Source organism: Lissotriton vulgaris, chromosome 1_1, assembly GCF_964263255.1.
Source record: "Lissotriton vulgaris chromosome 1_1, aLisVul1.2, whole genome shotgun sequence".
Lineage (NCBI taxonomy): Eukaryota > Metazoa > Chordata > Amphibia > Caudata > Salamandridae > Lissotriton > Lissotriton vulgaris.
The window spans coordinates 1,098,531,483-1,098,551,405 of NC_141685.1; the positions used below are offsets into that span (position 1 = coordinate 1,098,531,483).

Here is a 19,923-nt window from a genome sequence, read left to right on the forward strand (position 1 = left end):
CCAGCATGACTCTCTGCTACTTCCTTTGCGACCAATTAGTGCAATGACAGAGCAGCAGTCACTATCTGATATTCCTAGATAACACTCCGAGTTCTTCAACAAGATAAAAACTTAGCAAACCTGGAAATCCCCGCTTGCTATGTTTTGATTAGTAATGGAACTCTAATGAGCAACTGATAACTGTCACTTCCTAGTGACATCTTTAATTGACGTCTTATGTCCAGCAAACTTGCGTCAAACCCGGCACCTGTCAGGTATAAATATTACCAACGTTGCCTTAAGCAATGGAGCGAACCTGTTGCTGATGCCAGCTGCCTGCATGACCCTGTGTTGGTAAAAACTAGCACTCTGTCGCTGCAGCCTGCTATCCTGTGGTGGTGAAGCTACTGATTACCATTATCGCCGCTACAGCGCGACCTATGGTGCAGTACGCTTGAGGAGCCGTGCAGCCGTCCTCTGCGAAGACATCCAGCCCAGCTGCCCGCGGACGCTGTCACCCCTCCTTCCTCGACGCGCTGAGAGAAGCCGCTGCATTTCTCGTGCAGAGAAATCCAGTCCCGGCGCTTCCAGTTTACCCTCGCGGGTGACTGGGATATCGAGAGAGACCCCTGAAGGAGATACCAATCCTCCATCATTCTATTCAGAGGTATGGTGTTGACTAAACCCTTAGACGAGAATTCTTGAAACAAACCTTGGCAAAACCAACTTAACTTAAGCTACTTACTTACTCCCCTTTTCACGTGTTAGGCTTAGGTCAGGCACACTGGGGTAGGCTTAGTTAGAAGCACCAGTTGAGTATGTTAGCCTAATGTATATATGACTGTATATATGTTTTATTACTTTTAAACCATTGTATGGCTAAGAAACCATATCAATGCTTTTACAGTTCTATTTCGCAATACTTATCTTACTGTACGTACTTTTTATAATAACAGTTATTGCAATTGTGGCAATACATTTCTCTTGTACGAGAAGAAAGACTGTTCAATAAATGTTAACCCTTTATTGATAAACGCCCGTCTCTCTATTCTCTACATACTGTGAAAGTAAACTGCACTAGACTGACTGAGTGAAATCTGTGTCTAATGTTTCACACGACCCTAGAGATCGACTCTTGATCTGAGGAGCAAAGTTGTCATGTTGCACGGTTGTTGGAAAACTGAATCCCTTCTTGTCTGTGCCAAGGAAGCTGATCACTTCCTATGCAGAGAAGAAAGTTTCCAGTGACCTCTGAGCTAGTTGGTAACACAACCCAATTAAGTTTAGCATAGTCAGTGGAGGCCTGGAATATCCGCAGTTCCACGTCGATACTACTGTTTATGTTATTCCAATGCGCAGGGCCTAGTGGGAAACTAGGAACTACACTACACCATAAGCAATGAAATGTCGGCAGCTATGAGTAGCACATCACACAAAAGGCCTTCAAAAGGCTGGGCTAAGTGTGTAACTAAAAGAGCCAAAGCTAAAAGAGCCAAAAGCATAACTCTTACATTTTACACATAAGACAACGTTAAATAAAAATACCCTGAAATGCCTAAGCACACTGACAACTTGTCAGCGCCTCTCCCAAGCAAAAGCTCACCTTTCAGACGCTGAATAACAAGGTCTGTGCCTTCCGAGCAGCAAATCAGGGTCTCTTGGTCCGGAACCTGATGCTCCATCCAACTCCACTGCTCTCTTTAGCACAGCTACAGCCGACTACTCCAACCCCTGCAGAGCCACCATAGTCAGGAGAATCTGAGTCAAATGGGACCCCGCACGCCAGATGAGACAGTCCTTTCCGGTGCTACCCATGCAGGAATGCTTCCTGGCACACCAGCAAATAAGGCTTGTAAATGCAAACTCGCTACCTGCATGAGCAATCTCCACCACACTTTCGATTTCTTTGAACAGCCGCACCACAGGAGCAAGTGAAAACGGACAACAAAACAGACGGAAGAAAGGAGTTTCCATGCCGCAGCAGATTTTATATTGCGTTCTTATTATCATCTAAAAAAAGAAAAAAATGACTTTACTATGGAGGTCCTTCGTGTGTTGTTGTGGCAATTAGTGAGGGAAAAAATATATACTGGCAGAGTCTACGGCCGCTCTCAAAGACCCCTCTCCTTGCTCATCCCGGTTTCATTCTCTTTATGCCGCCTCTATCCCCCACTTCATAAGCTTGCGGAGCAAAAAAGTGTCCAGTTTTCAGCACTAGCCACACAGGCATTAGCTGCTAGTAAAACACAAAAACTTGTTTTTAAAATCCTAGCCTGCAAGGAAAATAAATTGTGCGTTCATTCTGTATTTGGCAGCCTGTGCCATCACGTATACTATGGCATTAGTAAACTAAGCGAGAGAGACTTGTAGAGCTCTCATAGGCAGACCATTGTTTTTGTGCCCACAAGAGCTATGCATGCGTGCAGAAGCCACAACCAGTAGCGAAGAGAAGTTTCATCTGAGAGAACACTTCCGGCCACTTACCGAGCCGATAGCTGTAGGGGCGGTACCAAGTAGGGACGTCTCCATTTCCTTTGATTTAATGTCTAGTTGTCCGTGGGACAAAATAGACATTACATCTTCTTGCCCCTGACAGAAATCAACTAGTCTCGGGCGTCGGGCGATATGAATTCCCCTCCCCTGGACCCATTCCCCTTTCTCCAGTGACACCTCCTTGACTTTGTGCCTCTTGTTGTAGTGGTCGTGTAGATTTTTTGTGCTTTTTCTGAATTGCTGCGCACCACTGCTGGAGACCACACTCAGAATTTCCAGAGTTCGGTGTCCAAATGCTTCTTCTCCGGCCACCCCGTTACAATAAATCGTTTGATGGTCGTGAGGCATGCGTCCTGTTCATATGCATTTTCCAGTTTTGTGCGCTGATGAATGCTTCTTGATCCTCCGCCAAGGCTATCGTGTATTCGTCGCATGCTGTGCGCTCCGGTGCCTCCTCCATTGCTGCTGCTCTGCTGAGGTAGTCTGAGACATTGTTCTTGTTGCCTGGCAGGTATTCTACCTCGTATACAAAGTCCAGCAGTCGGAGTGTCATTTTTGCGATACATGGGGTGGCACTGGCGTGCCCGCTGGATGTCAGCACTTTGACCAGTGGCTTATGGTCCGTTCGAAGGAGAAATCTGGAACCCCAGAAAAATAGGCGGAATTTTTCCATCGCCCAGATCGCTGCCAACATCTCCTTTTCGATGACACTAAACCTTTCCTCATTGGGGGCGAGGGAACGAGACGCGAAGCTGACGGTCGTTACTTCTCCTTCTGTGGCTCTCTGCATGAGGACTACCACCCAACCATCTTTCACTCGCGTCGGTGGTGAGAATGGTTAATGTTGTTTGGTTGAAGCCATGTAGTGGCACTGCTACACAGATGTCGTCTTTGATCCGTTGAAATTCCTCATGGGCGGCTTCCGACCATGCAAAGATGTTCTTTTCTTAAAGTATCTGGCATAGGTGGTGCGTTTTGGTGGCGAACTATTGCACGAATTTGCTGTAAAACTCCGCCATTCCCAGGAATGAGCGAATGTCATCTTTGTTTTGTTGTGTGGGTGCTTCCTTGATGGCTTCCAAGTTGGCGCGTTTGGGCGCGATACCATTGTCGCTAATTTTCTGGCCCAGCTCCATGATAGAGCGTAGGCCGAATTTACATCTGTCCCACTCTGCTGTGAGGCCGTACTGTGCCAGTATGCGTAAGACCATAGCCAGCTTGGCGCATGGTCCGATTTGGTCTTTCCCATGATCAGGATGTCATCCTGGAAGTATTGCACCCCTTTGGTGTCTTTGAAAAGCTTGCACATTAGTTTCTGAAACACCGTTGTGGCGGATGCCAATCCAAAGGGCATCCGCAGGAACCTGAAGAAACCAAAGGGCGTGATGAAGGTTGTGAGTTTCTTGCAGGCGGGGTGGTGTGCAATTTGGTAGTACGCTGAGGCAAGGTCTATTGTGGAGAACCATTTAATGTCTTTAGTCAGGGCCAACATTTTGTTTATTTTTGGCAACGGGAATTTGTCTACAATTATGTTCTTGTTGAATTCTCTCAAATCTATGCAGAGGCGCACATTGCCGTTGGGTTTTCGGGCTACTACTAATGGTGCTAGCCATTCTGCGCTCTTAATTGGTTCTAATAATCCATTGTCCTCTAGGCGTTGTAATTCTTGCTGCACCGTGTCCCTGCAGTTGAACGGGATGTTCCTCTCCTTGTGGCTTACTGGCTTGGCACCCTCTTTGAGGCATATTTTGTGTGTAAATTTTGTGAGTTTGCCTATTGTGCCGCTGAAAACAGTAGGAAAATCCGCTCCCCATGTGTTGTTCTCGTATGTTTGTGAGTGGTCTGTCATGAGTACCTGTGTCGTGCCGCCTGGGTTAGTTTGATCCCTAAGGCTCCCTTGTCAACCCACCCCAACACTGAGGGCCCTTTCTCAGCTACATACAACTTTCCTTCTGCAGTACGACCCTTGAATTCAAACTGCAGTGGGCGGAACCCTACCATGGGGATCGGTTCTCCCGTGAAGGTGACTGGGTGGATGTCTGTAGGAAGCAGGCGAGTGCCTATAGTGTGTGCAAAATCTCGGTCCGAGATGTTGCGTTGGATGATGGTGTATGGGGAACCTGAGTCGGCAACTATGGATACCTGCACACCCCCTTTTGATATTAGGCAAGAAGGTTTTCTTGTTCTGGAGCAGTCTATGCCCAAGATGTGGTCATCAATGCACAGGACGCCGTCCTCCTAGGCCTCACCCTCTCCCTATTCTGTGTCTGAGTCCTGCATCACGCATTTCACTGAGGTTTTCTGAGGTTTGCGTCTGCATACCTCCTCAAAATGTCCCATTATTCCACAATACAAGCACTTGGCCCTGAAGGCCGGGCAACGTTTCCCATTAGCTGCGTGTGTGCGGCTTCCACACCTGTAGCAGCCAGTCTTGTAATCCCCTGGGGTCTTTTGAGGTGCAGACATTTTGGTAGTGACTTTCTTGTGCTGCCTTGTCCCGCTTGTGATCGGCATCTTGTTCTCTTGGGATTTCACGTCCTTTATCTTGCACACCGTAGCTTTACTGGTGCTGCCTTTTTTTGCAACTTCTGCTCAAGGTTTCAAGAGTTTCGCCTTTTTGACCATGGCTACTATGTCCTTGAGGGGGGCTTCGCCACTGACCCACAACTTTTCCTGAATAGACATACTTTCAGTGTGCATGATTATTTGGTCGTGTATCAAGTCATCATGAAGTTTGCCGAATTTGCATGTGAACGCCAACCTCTTTAGTGCTGCTACGTAGTCTTCTACTGACTCACTTGTGGACTGTTTCCATTGAAAGAAGTTAAAACGGTCTATTGTTGTGCACATTACAGGCTGGTAATGACTGCCCAAGTCTTCTAACGTGTGCTGAAACACATGGTCATCATCGGGGAGCATGGTCTTTTTTTACCAAGTTCTGGAACACCATGAGGCCTTCCGAGCCTTAATTGTGTAGCAGAATTTTTTCTTGCGTTTGGTTGGGAATACCTTGTATCCTTCATCTTTTAGGGCCGATACAAAGTTCAAGAAGTAGCCTTCACAGTCCTCCCATTTCATGGCTGGTTCCCCTGGTTTTGGCAGGAAGTGAACCGGGTTTGTGGGGGAGAACGTTTGTGCGCACATGCTGGCCGGCCTTCGCGGTGGAGAGTCTCCTCGCATGGGCGTGGGGATTCCGGGCGCTGCCTGATCGTGCTGGACACCAGACTCTGCCTGGGATGCAATGTCTTTCCCCGCGTGGTCTTGGCCTTGTGGTGCACCAGGGTTGGGTGCCGGAGGCGGGTCTGGGTGTGCACTGAAGGACTGGCATGTGCTTGCACCTTGAGCAGCTGTGGCAGGGGTTATGTGCGGCGCACAGGCGTCTCTGAAGGTCTGCTGAGGGTGCAGATGGCTGAGGAAGGCTCTATGCAGGTGCAATTGGGGTGCTCTGGCACTCACGGTTGCTGGTGGTAGTCCTGGCTGATTCTGTTTTTTGCTACCCCGGACGGTCCCTCTGCCGGCTCTGCAACACGTGGTTGCTCCTGAATGCCTCGGCTGCACTTGAGGATTGACTGGCGTGATCCTCGCTGCTCTGCGTAACCCTCTGCCAGGTCTGTGACTGCTCTGGTGGATGATGTTAGGAGGAGCGGTGGTGTATAACCTTGCTTCCCTCTGCAGCGCTCTCCGCGTGATGCTGACCGCCGCCGTGGTTCGAGATCGGGTGGCGCGTGCACACGCACCGTGCTCGGGGACAGCTGGGAGATGCTTCCTCCCAGCCTTGTCTCCAATTTGTAATGTGCAGTGGGTGGCAATTATGAGGCGTACACGGAGATAAACGAAATCATAGCACTTTATTCCCGGAGAGCGCCGGGACCAACTCCTTTAAATGCGGAGCTGGCTCTCTCACGAAATGGCAGCCGGCGCTCCCAGCATTCCCTGTCATATCACGTGACGGGAACACTAGAGAGCTACACCACAACCATCTACTCCATCTCTTTAGGGAGCTCTTATTCTAGGCTGATCTTTCCATTTACTATCAATAGGTTTTAGGCAGGGTGGTCTAATTGACTGAAATGGAGAGCCAGCGCTACAACTCCCAGAATGCATTAAATTGTTAAATGAAAGCCCATAACACAAATATGTGATCCTGGGCGATCTGAGGCCAAGCAAACACTATGTGAACTGGTCTTCCATGTCTATTTGCGTTAGATAGAGCGGCCCTTTTTCCGCTGACTCTTAAGTCATGCAAATCCATTCAAAGACATTAAGGCAGCTGTCCCTCACACACTCTCAATGTCCGAGTATCTACACTCAATCCTTCACAGACAAGCCTATGCTTCTTGCCCACAGCATTATGTGTAAATAATGAACAAACAGTGACATCAATGTAGCGTGTCCTGTCACTTACCACGATCATCACTGTCGGAAACCCCATCGATTGTTTCTGGAACAACACTACAAGCAATGAGGTTTTCCATGTCTGTGAGTCCAAATGAGTCGGGTGAGCCAGCTGTGAGCGTGGGCACAGTATTCCAGTACTGCGACATCTTCTGCATGACAGGTCGCCTCATCTGTCGGTATTTGATCTTTAGCTGCCCTATGGTTCGCATCACAATGCCCTCCGATGCCACACGCTGTCGGATCTCTTGCCAGAGTTCACGTTTGACTGAGTTTGACGCAGCCCCAGTATGGTAGAGCTGCCTATAGTGTGGGGCAATGCCCAGCACTAAGGCTCGCATCTCCCCCGTAGTGAAAGGCGGTGCCTTCCTTCCCCTGCCGCGGCCTGGCCGATACTGGTTACCCGTTCCCAATCTGGGGGCCATTGCAGTAGAGAATGTCCGGGCCTCAGTGCGCATGCCCACCGCATCTTTATATGGCGGCATGAAGTTCTCAGCTCTCTTAAGGTGACGGATTGCTGGGTGCTCGACACACAGGGACTGCGATGAAGCTAGAAGTTGGCTGCTCAGAATGGAGGGTGATGTGGAACAAGTCCTCCCTGGAGCCATTTTAACCTCGGTATTCAACTGGCTTTTGCTTTCCGAGATCGTGAAGGTCTCTGTGAAGAAAAGAGGAACACTAATTAGTTACCTTCCATAATATTACAACTGTCAAATTAAATGTTGGTCTGCTGAAGAGTCATGGATCATTTTAAATGTTTATTATTTTTTGTCTCTCAATGAATATTAGTGAATTCTAATACATCTGTGTAATTATTATGATTATTATTATCAGGGTTGGCTCTGGGGCGGTGCGATCGGTGCCACAGCACCGGGCGCTGACTTGGGGTGGGGGCATCATTTTTGCAAGTATATTAACAATTTAAAAGCACCTGCTGCCCTCCTGGCATCCAGCAATTTTCAGGCATCAATTAAAATGTCAAGATAACTCTGGTGATTAATCGTCTTCCTGGAAAGAGACTGAAGTTTGTCTAGGGAAGTTTCGACTCATCCTAAGGTAGCGCAGTTGTTTAAAATAACTGCTGCTAAGAACGTGTAACATGCAGAGAACAAAGTGCATGTAATGTAAATAGGTCAGTGGGTTACTGCTTCTGTAGGAGAGCTCCTTTTGTTATTTGTCGTTTGTAAGTCAAAATCCTAATATAGAACATTTAGCTATTAACTGTCATCAAAGAGCTGCATGTAAACTGCAAGGTACATGTTAGAGTGATATATTTTTTTGCCCGGTCTTTTATTATCCTAATCTTGCCAAAAGGGTACATTTGGATAGAAAGCAATTCTTGTCATTAAAGAGAACCCTAACAATGGTATTACATTTTAAATTCTGAATGTATGCTTTTCCAGAATAAGGACTCTTAAACTATATTGCTTACCAGCAGGAAACAAGTTCTAAAAAAAGAAGTGGGGGGATGCTGACGTCACTACAGGAAACGACGTAACGAAAGATGGCTTGCACTCAGTTGCAGTTTATAGTTATTGAGCTCCCTGTAAAATAAGTGGGGGGGACGGCGTCTACCCGCGTGGTACCCCGACTCGAGCCCTGACTACCAGTATCGATGATGTTACTCTTACACTACACCTAGTAGTAATGTCTGATGTAACATTTCCTATACACTGATTTACACACATCTATGATTGTCTCTGCAATGAGTGTGTGTGAGTGTGTGTGTGTGTGATGTAAAGTACTCTGATACCTTACACTGGTATGAGTGGTGCTATAAAATTAAATGAATCTGAGGGACAGTGGTTCTGGAGACTTGAGAGGTACTGTTCAAAGGGGGTGTGAGGGAATCTGTGGCAGAGGTGGACATTGTCGCACAGGGTGCCACCAGTGTTAAAGCAGGCCCTAATTATTATCATAATACATGAAGTGTAGCCGTTTGCAGCCCCTCTCATTACTTATATATGAGAAATGGCTTAGAAACAATGTAAACAAGATTTGGCAATGCTAAAAGGTCTCGCCTATGAGACCTATTATCTTTGACAATGATTTTAGGCCATGTTGGGGAAGCAAGAATGTCAACAGAATGCTGTATTTTAAAAAGCATATGGACAATGAAGGGTGCGCTTGTGGGGATCGGAAAGCACATGGGCAAAGGAGGCTGGTGGGGCAGGCGAGGATAGGGATGCACTTGGACAACGGAGGGTAGGCAGGTGGGGACGTGGAAGCAAACAGACAACAGAGGGTGGGTGATCAGTGATGGGGAAGCAAGAATGGTAACAGAATGTGGAAAGTTACGGAGGAAGCAAGGATGGCAACTAAGGGAGGGAGGGTGACGGGAGAACCACATTGGAAAGATAGAGGAACATAAAGTACATGAGGGAGACAGCTCAAAAACATGTGCACTCTCATAGAGCGCCTAATGAAAAAGAAAAAAGTAGTGCCTGAAAAGGGAGCAGAGGAAGGACACACAAGTAATGGGTCCATACTACAAGGGAGGGACAAACACTAGAAAACTAAGGAAAGCCCATAAAAGCTGACAAATAAAAAGCAAGCAGATGAGTGACAATAAAGACAACCAATGGTAGGCAAATGGCAGGCTCAAAGCTCACTGTAAGCTAACAATATGTCTCCAAACAGACAGCACATGCGCTGTCTTTGGTGAAACCTAAAAAGGAAACAAAGAGTTAGCAAAGACTGATTCATGATCGAGCCAGTCGGAAAAGTCTGAAAAGAATATTGTTAGGAATTTGCACGCACTGAGTGGTCTGATCATCTGTAGATGGCAACTGAAGCATCAAGTTTGCTTTTTTTACAGGGGAACAGCACAGTAAGTTCAGCAAGACAGCAGAGTCCTCTGGATGACCTACTCATACAACACAGGTGGATTGAAGTGGACAATAAAGCACTAAATAAATATCAGAGGTATGTCTGGCGCACCTCTCAGGAAGACCTTATCACACACTAGCAGACCAATAATTTCTTTGTGCAGAAAATACTGAAAACAGGAAAAAAATCAGTGAGTGGAACTACTTAATGAAACAATCTGACAGACTGTTCATTATTGATAACAAGAACATTTGGCAACAGAATTATAATGATCAGGCCAGTAAAGTAAACACAAACTCTCAGAGTCTGAGTAATAGCATTATGCTGGAGTAACTATAGCGTGCTGTTAAAGGGTCACTCCCTGTCCAGCTCCAGCACTGTAGTAACCAATAGGTTTTGCCTATGTGAGAGGTATTTGCTTTGCAAATGTCTTTTACCCATGTTTTACAGCAGAGTGGCTGCTGTTCAGCATGGGTAAAAGTTAGTGGTGTGGAGCAGAGCAGCCTGGCATAGAGGGGAATGTCACAGAGAAGAGTGGTGTGACATGGAGTGCAGTGGTGTGACATGGAGTGGAGTAGCGTGGAGTGGAGTAGCGTGGAGTGAAGTGGCATAACCTGGAGAGGCAAAGAGTGAAGTGGCATTCAGTAGAGTGCTGTAAAGTGGAGTATATTAGTGTGCATAGTGCTGTTGAGTGGCATTTAATGGAGTGAATAGAGTAGAGTGACGTAGAGTAGAGTGGCGTACAGTGGAGTGCCATAGAGTGGCAGTGAGTGGAGTGGGTAGAGTAGAGTGGCGTGGAGTGGCATGGAGTAGAGTGTAGGAGAGTAGATTGCATGAGAGTCAAGTGGAGTAGAGTGGTATTGTGTGGAGTAGCGTAAAGTAGAGTGGAGTAGGGTAAAGTGACATTGTGTGGAGTGGGATAGAGTAGAGTGGCGTGGAATAGAGTGATGTACAGTAGAGTGACATTGTGGGGAGTGGAGTGGCATAGAGTAGTGTGGCATAGTGAAGAGTGATGTAGAGTAGATTGGAATAGAGGGGAGTGGCGTAGGGTAGAGTGGAGTGGCACACAGTAGAGTGCAGTAGACACTAGAGTGAAATGGCATAGAACAGAGTGGAGTGGCATAGAGTAGAGTGGCGTAGAGTACAGTGAAGTAGAGTAGTGTGGCATAGAGATGAGTAGAGTGGAATGGAGTGGCATAGAGTAATACAACTATGGGTGTAACTAAATAAAGCATCAAGAGAAACGGCAGAGAGGGTGAAAGCCATATGCCTGAGTTAAAAATAGATAGGCACACTTCACGACCAGGAATAATACTGAAAGGTGTATAAAATGTTTAAAAAATGTTCATTGCAAAAAGACAGTGAAGAACAAAGACAAGGAAGAACACATGTACTTGGCTAATGCTCCAGGGAAAAGCTAATATAAAAAAGGAAGGGAAGCTTATGGGAGCTAAGCAATCGAAAGATTGCAAGTGAGAGAGATGAAATCTAATGTTATCCTGTGAATGGGTTGTAAGCCCTCTCCCTCTAAATTGTAAGCAATACATCTTGCAGCACAGTGCATGGGCTGTATAGGCAAGGCCGAATAAATAATATGAGTATTTCTTAGAGCTGAGTTCACAGACTGCTAAGATCCGGCACTGCTGTAACTATAAACCACTGGCCAGCTTTAAAGCTGGGAATCACTGACTTCCTGGTTCTGGCAATCTAATAACCCTGGATCAACTGTATCCCATAGATGCTATAGCGAGTGATAGGATTGCTGACACAACAATGTTCCCTCCATGGTATTAGAGGCTTCCACTTCTGCCAAGAGTGATCCAGAACACACAACAATTGTGAGTGTGATCTGAGGGATAGACTTTCAATTATGGGTCTGAGACCCAGAGCCTAGTTCTGTGGTCTGGAGGGGCTCACCAACAATGTTTTATAGTAGACGTTGGACTACTGTCCATGTCACGAGTGATAAACATTAAGTGGGGGTGGGATTGTACCGCTGATTATGATTGGCAGGATTGATCAATCTTTTTCTGTTAAGGGATGTGAGAAGTTGGCCCGATATGCAGCGTTCGCTATTCTAGCGACCGCTATGTATCGTTCCAAACGACCCTTATGATGATTGGTTGTAAGTCAACCTATAGACCAGCTATCCTAGTAGCGTGGATACGAGCAGTCTAAGGCTAAAGACTCGAGAGGGCGTGTTAAGCCAGCTGTTTACCACACATGTATCCCTTGAACACCCAGTGAAAGGACACCACACAAGTGTTATGAAAATAAACAGGATATTTATTAAGATTCACAACAGCCCTGTACTCTTTATGAGGACAGGGTACTAAGCACAAACCAAATCTCTTAGGAAAATACTTCAAGTGCACAATTAAAACAAGTGTCCGAAGACACGGAAAGTTTAGTGGTCTCGGGCGGACCCGATAAGGCAAGTCGGAAGCGAGGGACTCAGGACCCTAGAGTAAGGAGGCTATGCAGGCACCGAAATGCCGGAGTTACCTAGCCACGAGGGCTGCGGCTGCACAAGTCTTACAGGCGTCGGGGGTCTTCGCTGACGAGCCAGGAGCCGGAAGAAAAGGAGTTGCTGGCCGGCGACCAGTGATGAATAGTTCGTAGAGATCCAAGCCTGGATCAGAGATCGTTGATACCTGAAAGCAGAGGGGACCAAGTTCGTACTACTAGCCAGTAGTCAGAGGGTACCAGGAGGGCACCGGTTGGCCGTCACCTCGACTAGGTGAGTGGGCGACGCTAGGCTCTGCAGTCTCACGGACCAGGAGGCGTTGTCGGCGACCAGGATGGAGGTGCGAGCTGTCCCACGAAGGATGATGCTGTCGGCGTCGCTGGGCCCAGGATTGGGGCAACAAGCCTTGGCAGATTTCAGGGCCACGTGGTGGGCCTAAAATGGCGTCTTGAGGGGACCAGGAGGGTCCGGGGTGCTTCTCTCAAAGATAGAAGCGAAGGCCAGTCTGGAGCAACCAGACCAGCAGCGTTGGTTGTCGGATGTCGTCCCAGGAGGGCACAAGCCAGCGGCTAGTGACCGGACAACGTGTTGAGCAGCGAGCAGAAGGGCCCCACGCAGATCGTGGAGATGCTGGGAGACTGCACTTCGGTGCTGGAGCGGCTCAGGGTCGGGGCTTCTCGGACCCCAGAGCACTCACCAGGGAATTACTTCGATGGTCGTGCTGGTTAAGAGCGTGCAGGTTTTGATGGTGGCCGGTCCCTCGAGGTCTCGTCGCACCCACAGATCACAGCTGAGCTGATGACGTGGGTAGAGGTCAGAGGTGCCAGGGAAGCCGGTTCTCGTCGAGCTGGGCCGTCGGATCCTTGAGGAAGGACTTGCAGCAAACCGCAGAGTTCTTAGATGGTGCCCGCTGATGCAGGGTGACTACTCCTTAGTCACAAGGGAGAAATCTTGAGAAGAGTCTCGAATGTCCTTTCGTAGAAAGTAGTTCTTGATTCAAAGATGATCTAATTTGGAAGGGTCCCCGCTCCGGCCTTTATCCTAAAGAAAGGGGTGGGTACATGACTAGGTCCTGCCCTAAGGGTGGGACCAGGAAGGGGGGTAGTTACACCCCTCTCCCCTGCCGGACTTTCCCCAGGCCAGGGCTGGCGCCCCTGGAACTGGTTCTGACCGGCAGATGCGTAGTGAGCACCGGGGTGCCACTCCGCAGTCACCTTCTCGCAAAAGCCCTACCTACCCAGAATACACAAACCCTGTCTGGGACGGTGCGAACACCGCCCTCGACAGGAAACCCTTTGTCCAAGCGCTCCTCGCTGGAAGGACTCCCAGCAGCAGGAGGTCAGACTCGTGTCTGTGGTGGCAGCATCCATTTTGTGGAGCTGAGGCTTTAGTTAACTTTAACCGGGGTTCACAGTTACGTACATGTCGTGTCCCTCTAGAAGGGCGGAATGCTAACCTCGTCGCCAGAATTGGTGAGAGGGCAGCATCCCGATTCGTATGACACCTTACTCGACATGCCTTGATAACGCGACACCGAAGTTACCGATATGGTACGCGTTATCATGGAACAGCCATTGGGTCTTGATTCCGCAAGCTGCAACCGGGCTCGGCTCGGGCCAGAACCTAGTTCACACGAGCCCACGCACTCTGCCTTCAGGATTGTCAAGTTACATAAAAGGGGGTTGGACCCATGCAGTCACGGGGACCTGGGCGTTACGTAGTACATATAAAAGGGGGTCCCCGTAAGGATAGTGTATTGTAAACATACACAGAAGCAAAATTAACAGAGAAACAGTTAAACAAACATAGATAACAGTTTGAGATTTGATAAATGTGATTTATTATCAAAACCAGCTTGATTGCTGATAAACAATGAATGAATTCACTAATGCAAATTAACAAGCCCCAAAAGGAAGGGAAAGGGAAGAAGTGCTCAGGGAAGTAAAAGAAAATAAGGAGTGTCACAGATAGTATAACGAGGGAAACATCCAAATTCAATGACAGTAACAATCAATCACAATACAAATGCCACAAAATAAGGCAGGATTCAAAACATAGTTAATACATCATATTCAACGGTCACAGCTGATTGCTTAATGGATCGGGGGTGTGCCGGAATCTCAAAAGAAGAAAAGTCGACGTTTCGACCCCTTTACGTAGGCTAATTAAAGTCCTTAGACGGGGTCTTCATCAGGACGACATACTGGAGAGGTGGGAGGGAAGGGGCAGATCTGTGTAAAGAATAGTAAGACTTTAATACATTATAGGGACGACCACAGTTCATCCTATCTATTAGGAAAGAAATTAAAATTAATTACCATGGGGTACGGCCCGGCTGGGCTCTGTACAGATTAAGGCCGCCACACCAGGGAGTCGTGGTCAGTCCAAAAAGGTGGTAACATCAACTACAGAGGAGACAAATGTAACTGTAAGGGAAAGTAATGGCTAGTGTACTGTCCTAAAGGGTTGGGTATCACTCAAGCTCATGAGTGAACAATGTTGGAGATTACCTTTAAATGCTGTATGGTTGCCTGTCAAGCATATCTTTAAGACCAGGAATTAATTAATAAATACGGCGCTGGTTCGTTCTCCAATAATCAACTGGAAGGAGAGAGTAGAATGCTAAGTAAAACATGCATAGTGAATTCCACTTAGTTTATGAGTAAACAACGAGCGAGTCTCGTGTTTCAAATATTGAAGTTACTCACACAAAAATAAAGCGTGAAGCCTATACGCACTCTAATTAGTCAATCTCCATCGGGTCAAAGAAGCGGAGTAGAGGACACACTGGTCTAGGCAACGCGAGGCTAAGCCGGCGGCGTTCACGTGTTAGTTCTAAAAATAAAGGATACATTTGTATCGCTTTAGATTCGAGCAGAAACAAAGTCATGTGCTTGCCTGAAATGCAATTCTAAAAATACTCACAAAAAGTCGGAGCCGGCAGCGCCGTCTCGGAACGCGGGGATGAATCTCCGGCGTTTATTGAGGAAACCTATAGGCAAAGATACAATTGTATCATCTAAGGGCTACGGTCTGGGCACGATTTAGTTTGAAAGATAGCTAAAGGGAGGATTACTCACAGCAAGAGATGCAGCGTGGTGTGTCACGAAGTGGACAGGAACTCCGCATCAACGTGAATGCGGAGTTTAGCGGAGTGGTCACGTGGGAAGTCAGTCATAGAAATAAACGAGTTACTCAGCGGAGCTCGCTCTGAATCAAAGTTAAATTGTATGAAATATTGTGAAATGTATTACAATAATAACAACGACCCAGGTGCATCTCTCACACAGGAGGATGAAGACCCAGGGGCCCAAAAATGAGGGCGCAATTATTAAAACCAAATCAGATCTCATGACATATTTGTAGAAGGCATTACTTATGAGCAGGTGAGTCTCACACGCAGGGGGATAAAGCCAGACCACAGTTAAATGACGATCAATTAGTTAAGAAGTCAGTCTATTGCCAATCTGTACTCGGGGGGGGATCACATTACTTTAAGCACAAGTGGTCAAAGTGGAAATTCTATAGCATAAATAACAAACTCTAGTGCATCTCTCACACAGGAGGATGAAGACCAGAGGGTCCAATGTGAAGAGGGCAATTGAGAATTATACTTATACTAAACGGCATATTTCAATTATGGGTGACATCGTTTTTATTGAAGGAAAATAGACTGGTAAGGTCATACTAAGTGGATGTCATTCGGAGGTGAATTAACGCTGTCCAAGGGCTGCTAGCTGTGCTAAACTGCTGTCCTGTTCATTCAGGCCATTGTTAATGGAGTCCAAAAGGGACATCCATTTGGACTCACGTGTGTTTAGTATTGCTGGGAAGTTCCCTCCTCTTCTCCCTAAGGTTACCTTTTCAATCACAAGCCAGCGTAGGTCTGTGACTGAGTGTCCTGCTGTTACCCAATGGTCAACCAAAGGGGCCCCTGTCACCTTACATCTTACTCTGCTACAATGGGAAGAGATCCTTGATTTGATTTTTTGTTGGGTTTGGCCTACATATAAGAGGCTACACGGGCACCGAATGATATATATGACTCCGGCCGAGTTACAGTTCGTGTAATGTTTGAGCTGGTATGTTCTACCTCCATGATCAAAAGTTTTAGTCTGGATGGTTGAATCACAGGCGGTGCAGGAACCACATCTATGGTGGCCGAGCAACGGCGGCAAGTTCCAGAGTGAAGTTAAAGTTGGTTGGCTTGCTGGTTCTAGGTAGGAGTGGACCACCATGTCTCTTAAGTTCTTGGCTCTTTTGAAGGAGTGCAGAGGTAACTCAGTTTGGTTGATGACCTCGGCCACTATCGGCCAGTTGTGATTGATGATCTTTTTAATGTCATTACTCCGTGTTGAAAAAGTAGTTACACAGATGACACGCTCAGTTGTTTCACGCTGTAAATTTTCGGGATTGAGTAGTGCATCCCGGGGATTATACCAGGCTCGTTTTCTGGCACGTTTTACCATCTTGGATGGATAGCCTCGTGAGATGAGGCGTTGACTTAGGACCTCCGACTCTTTTAGGTAGTTGGCTCTTGTGGAACAATTTCTCCGAATCCGTAGGAATTGTCCCACCGGCAGGTGGTCCTTGAGCCCCCTTGGATGATGACTCTGATATTGTAGTAGAGAGTTGCGCTCTGTGGGCTTTCTAAACAAAGTTGTTTGTAGATGATCGGATTCTACATAAATTGAGATGTCTAGGAAGGGTATGGTCGTGTTGCTGGATTCCATCGTGAACTGGATATGTGGGTTCCGTGTGTTTAGCCAATCGTGAAAAATTTGGAGTTGATCTTGATTACCCTCCCAGATGCACAGAACGTCATCAATATATCTGACCCAAAGGGCCAGATGGGCTTTGAAAGGATTGGTTGCTGGAAAGATATGTTGTCGTTCAAAGTGATCCATATAGATTATTGCCAAATTCGGAGCAAAGGTAGCCCCCATAGCTACCCCCTTAGTCTGTAAGTAAAAATCGTCTTGGAAAATGAAAAAGTTATGCATCATAGCAATCTCCAATAATTCAATAATAAATTGTGTGGGAACTTGAACAGGTGCAATTCGGGTATCGAGTGCCTCTCGCATTACTTCCAAGGCATCTTGCTGTGGGATGCTGGTGTAGAGTGATATAATATCACAAGTGACTAAAAATGTCTTCTGGGAGTCAAAGGGTCTTTCGTCTATCAGGTTGATCACCTGAGTGGTGTCTCGTAGATAAGCCTTAGTGTTGAGAGCAATAGGTTTAAGAAAGAAATCCACATACTGACACAGGGGTTCCAGTAGTGATCCACAGCCGGATACAATTGGGCGTCCTGGGGGTTGGTTGAGGTTCTTGTGCACCTTTGGAAGAGTATAAATAGTGGCCAATCTCGGAAACTTCTGGTTGAGGAACTCGAATTCTTGTTTATTCAGGAAGCCGGTATCCAGTCCTTTCTGTGTGACTCTCAGGATAGTAGAGGCCAGTTCCCGCGACGGGTCACCGGGTAACAAGCGGTAACTGATGCCATCAGATAATTGTCTGTAGATCTCTGCCTTGTAGTCTGAAAGATCCTGTACCACAATGGCACCGCCTTTATCCGCGGGTTTGATGACTACATCCATGTTATTGCTTAAAGAAGTCAGGGCCTTCTTCTCAGTTTTAGGTAGATTGTGCCTCAAAAATTTGTGCTGTTTTAGAGATTGGTCTATAGATGAGGTAACAATTTCCTCAAAGGCAAGAATACGGGGGTTCATAGCATAAGTTGGTGGGAAGAAGGTGGACGGTATCCGAAGGCCAGTGGCCGATGTCTGTGGTCTGGAGATCTGATTTCGGAAGAAATATCGTAGCCTTATCTTCCTAAAGAAGCTATATAATTCCGTTTTGAGCATGAATTTGTTCACCGAAGCAGTGGGAACATACGAGAGCCCTCGGCCGAGGACTTTGAGTTCTTCTTCCTGGAGGGTGTATTTAGAGATGTTAATCACAGGACTGGTAGTCGACATGGTGAAGTCATGTCTGGTGTCGGTGTCTACCATCGGTATGTGTTCCTGCGGGTCGAGATCTCCCCGTGTGCCTCCGGTCGGAAGGTCACCTGTTTCTGCTGCTTGCCTCGTCCGGCATCCCATCCCGCCTGATTCTGTTGTTGTCCTCTTGTTTGGCCTCGGGGCCAGTTGTTCCCACGTCCTCGTGGAGGGCGCCATTGTCCCCGGCCTCGATCTAAAAAATGAGGTGGGAATTGTGGAGGGTATTGTTGGTAGAAAGAGTCTGGAGGAGGGTATGGTGGGTAAGAGTAGGAGGTGCTGGGTCCGGCCTCTCCGTCACTGCCCGAACTGTAGGAGGTATCAGAAAAGGTAGTGAAATTCCTTCGTCCTCTGTACCCTCCGCGGCCGCGGTTGGTAAAGCGGCCCTGATTGTCCTGCTTATAATAATCTGGCTGTAGATATGGGTAGACTGATTTTTTGTCAAACAATCTGAGATCTCGTGCCAACTTCTCAAGCTTCTTGGTTTGAGCTGTGGTATCAAAGTCTTTGATTGTGACTTCCAAATTATCTATTGCTTCTTTAGCCTTAGTAAGTGTGGTATCTCCCAGGATTTCAGCCTTGAGGTCTGCGATTTCTTTACTAATGGAGACAACTTGTTCCGCAGCTGTCTCCACTCCCAGCACCATCCAGTGCCGGGAGCAGTTGTTGGCCACGTAACTGAACCCTTCTTTGAACTTGGGTACGTCCACGAAAATCACAGGCTCAATTTTAATTTGCAGCCCTACAGGTATGATATTCTCTTGCAAGTATCTAGTGAAAAGGTGCCCATGGAGCCGGGTTCGAATAAGCTTCTTCTCTAGTCTCTCTAAGCGGGAGATCTTATCATTTAGAGTGATGTCAATAGTCGGGACAGAAGTGGATAAAAAGGTAGTAGCCAAATCTTTCGTGAGTTGATTAATGTACTCCTCTGTATAAGACAGAAGCTCTGATTCCACCATGGTATGAATAAATTTAATTTAAGAAAAACCTCGCAGGTTAGCACCTGCTCAGAATATGTTACATAAAAGGGGGTTGGACCCATGCAGTCACGGGGACCTGGGCGTTACGTAGTACATATAAAAGGGGGTCCCCGTAAGGATAGTGTATTGTAAACATACACAGAAGCAAAATTAACAGAGAAACAGTTAAACAAACATAGATAACAGTTTGAGATTTGATAAATGTGATTTATTATCAAAACCAGCTTGATTGCTGATAAACAATGAATGAATTCACTAATGCAAATTAACAAGCCCCAAAAGGAAGGGAAAGGGAAGAAGTGCTCAGGGAAGTAAAAGAAAATAAGGAGTGTCACAGATAGTATAACGAGGGAAACATCCAAATTCAATGACAGTAACAATCAATCACAATACAAATGCCACAAAATAAGGCAGGATTCAAAACATAGTTAATACATCATATTCAACGGTCACAGCTGATTGCTTAATGGATCGGGGGTGTGCCGGAATCTCAAAAGAAGAAAAGTCGACGTTTCGACCCCTTTACGTAGGCTAATTAAAGTCCTTAGACGGGGTCTTCATCAGGACGACATACTGGAGAGGTGGGAGGGAAGGGGCAGATCTGTGTAAAGAATAGTAAGACTTTAATACATTATAGGGACGACCACAGTTCATCCTATCTATTAGGAAAGAAATTAAAAGAGTGCGTATAGGCTTCACGCTTTATTTTTGTGTGAGTAACTTCAATATTTGAAACACGAGACTCGCTCGTTGTTTACTCATAAACTAAGTGGAATTCACT

The 19,923-nt window shown here is 46.7% G+C and overlaps 1 protein-coding gene across 1 annotated transcript in view; it reads right to left on the minus strand.

The window, feature by feature from the left end:
- LOC147748667 (uncharacterized) overlaps positions 1 to 19,923 on the minus strand; it is a 150,768-nt gene that overhangs the window by 41,576 nt on the left and 89,269 nt on the right. The window contains exon 6 of the mRNA XM_086963529.1: positions 6,878 to 7,525. Within this exon, the coding sequence (XP_086819655.1) occupies positions 6,878 to 7,525 (648 nt within the window). The remainder of the gene's footprint in view (positions 1 to 6,877; positions 7,526 to 19,923) is intronic.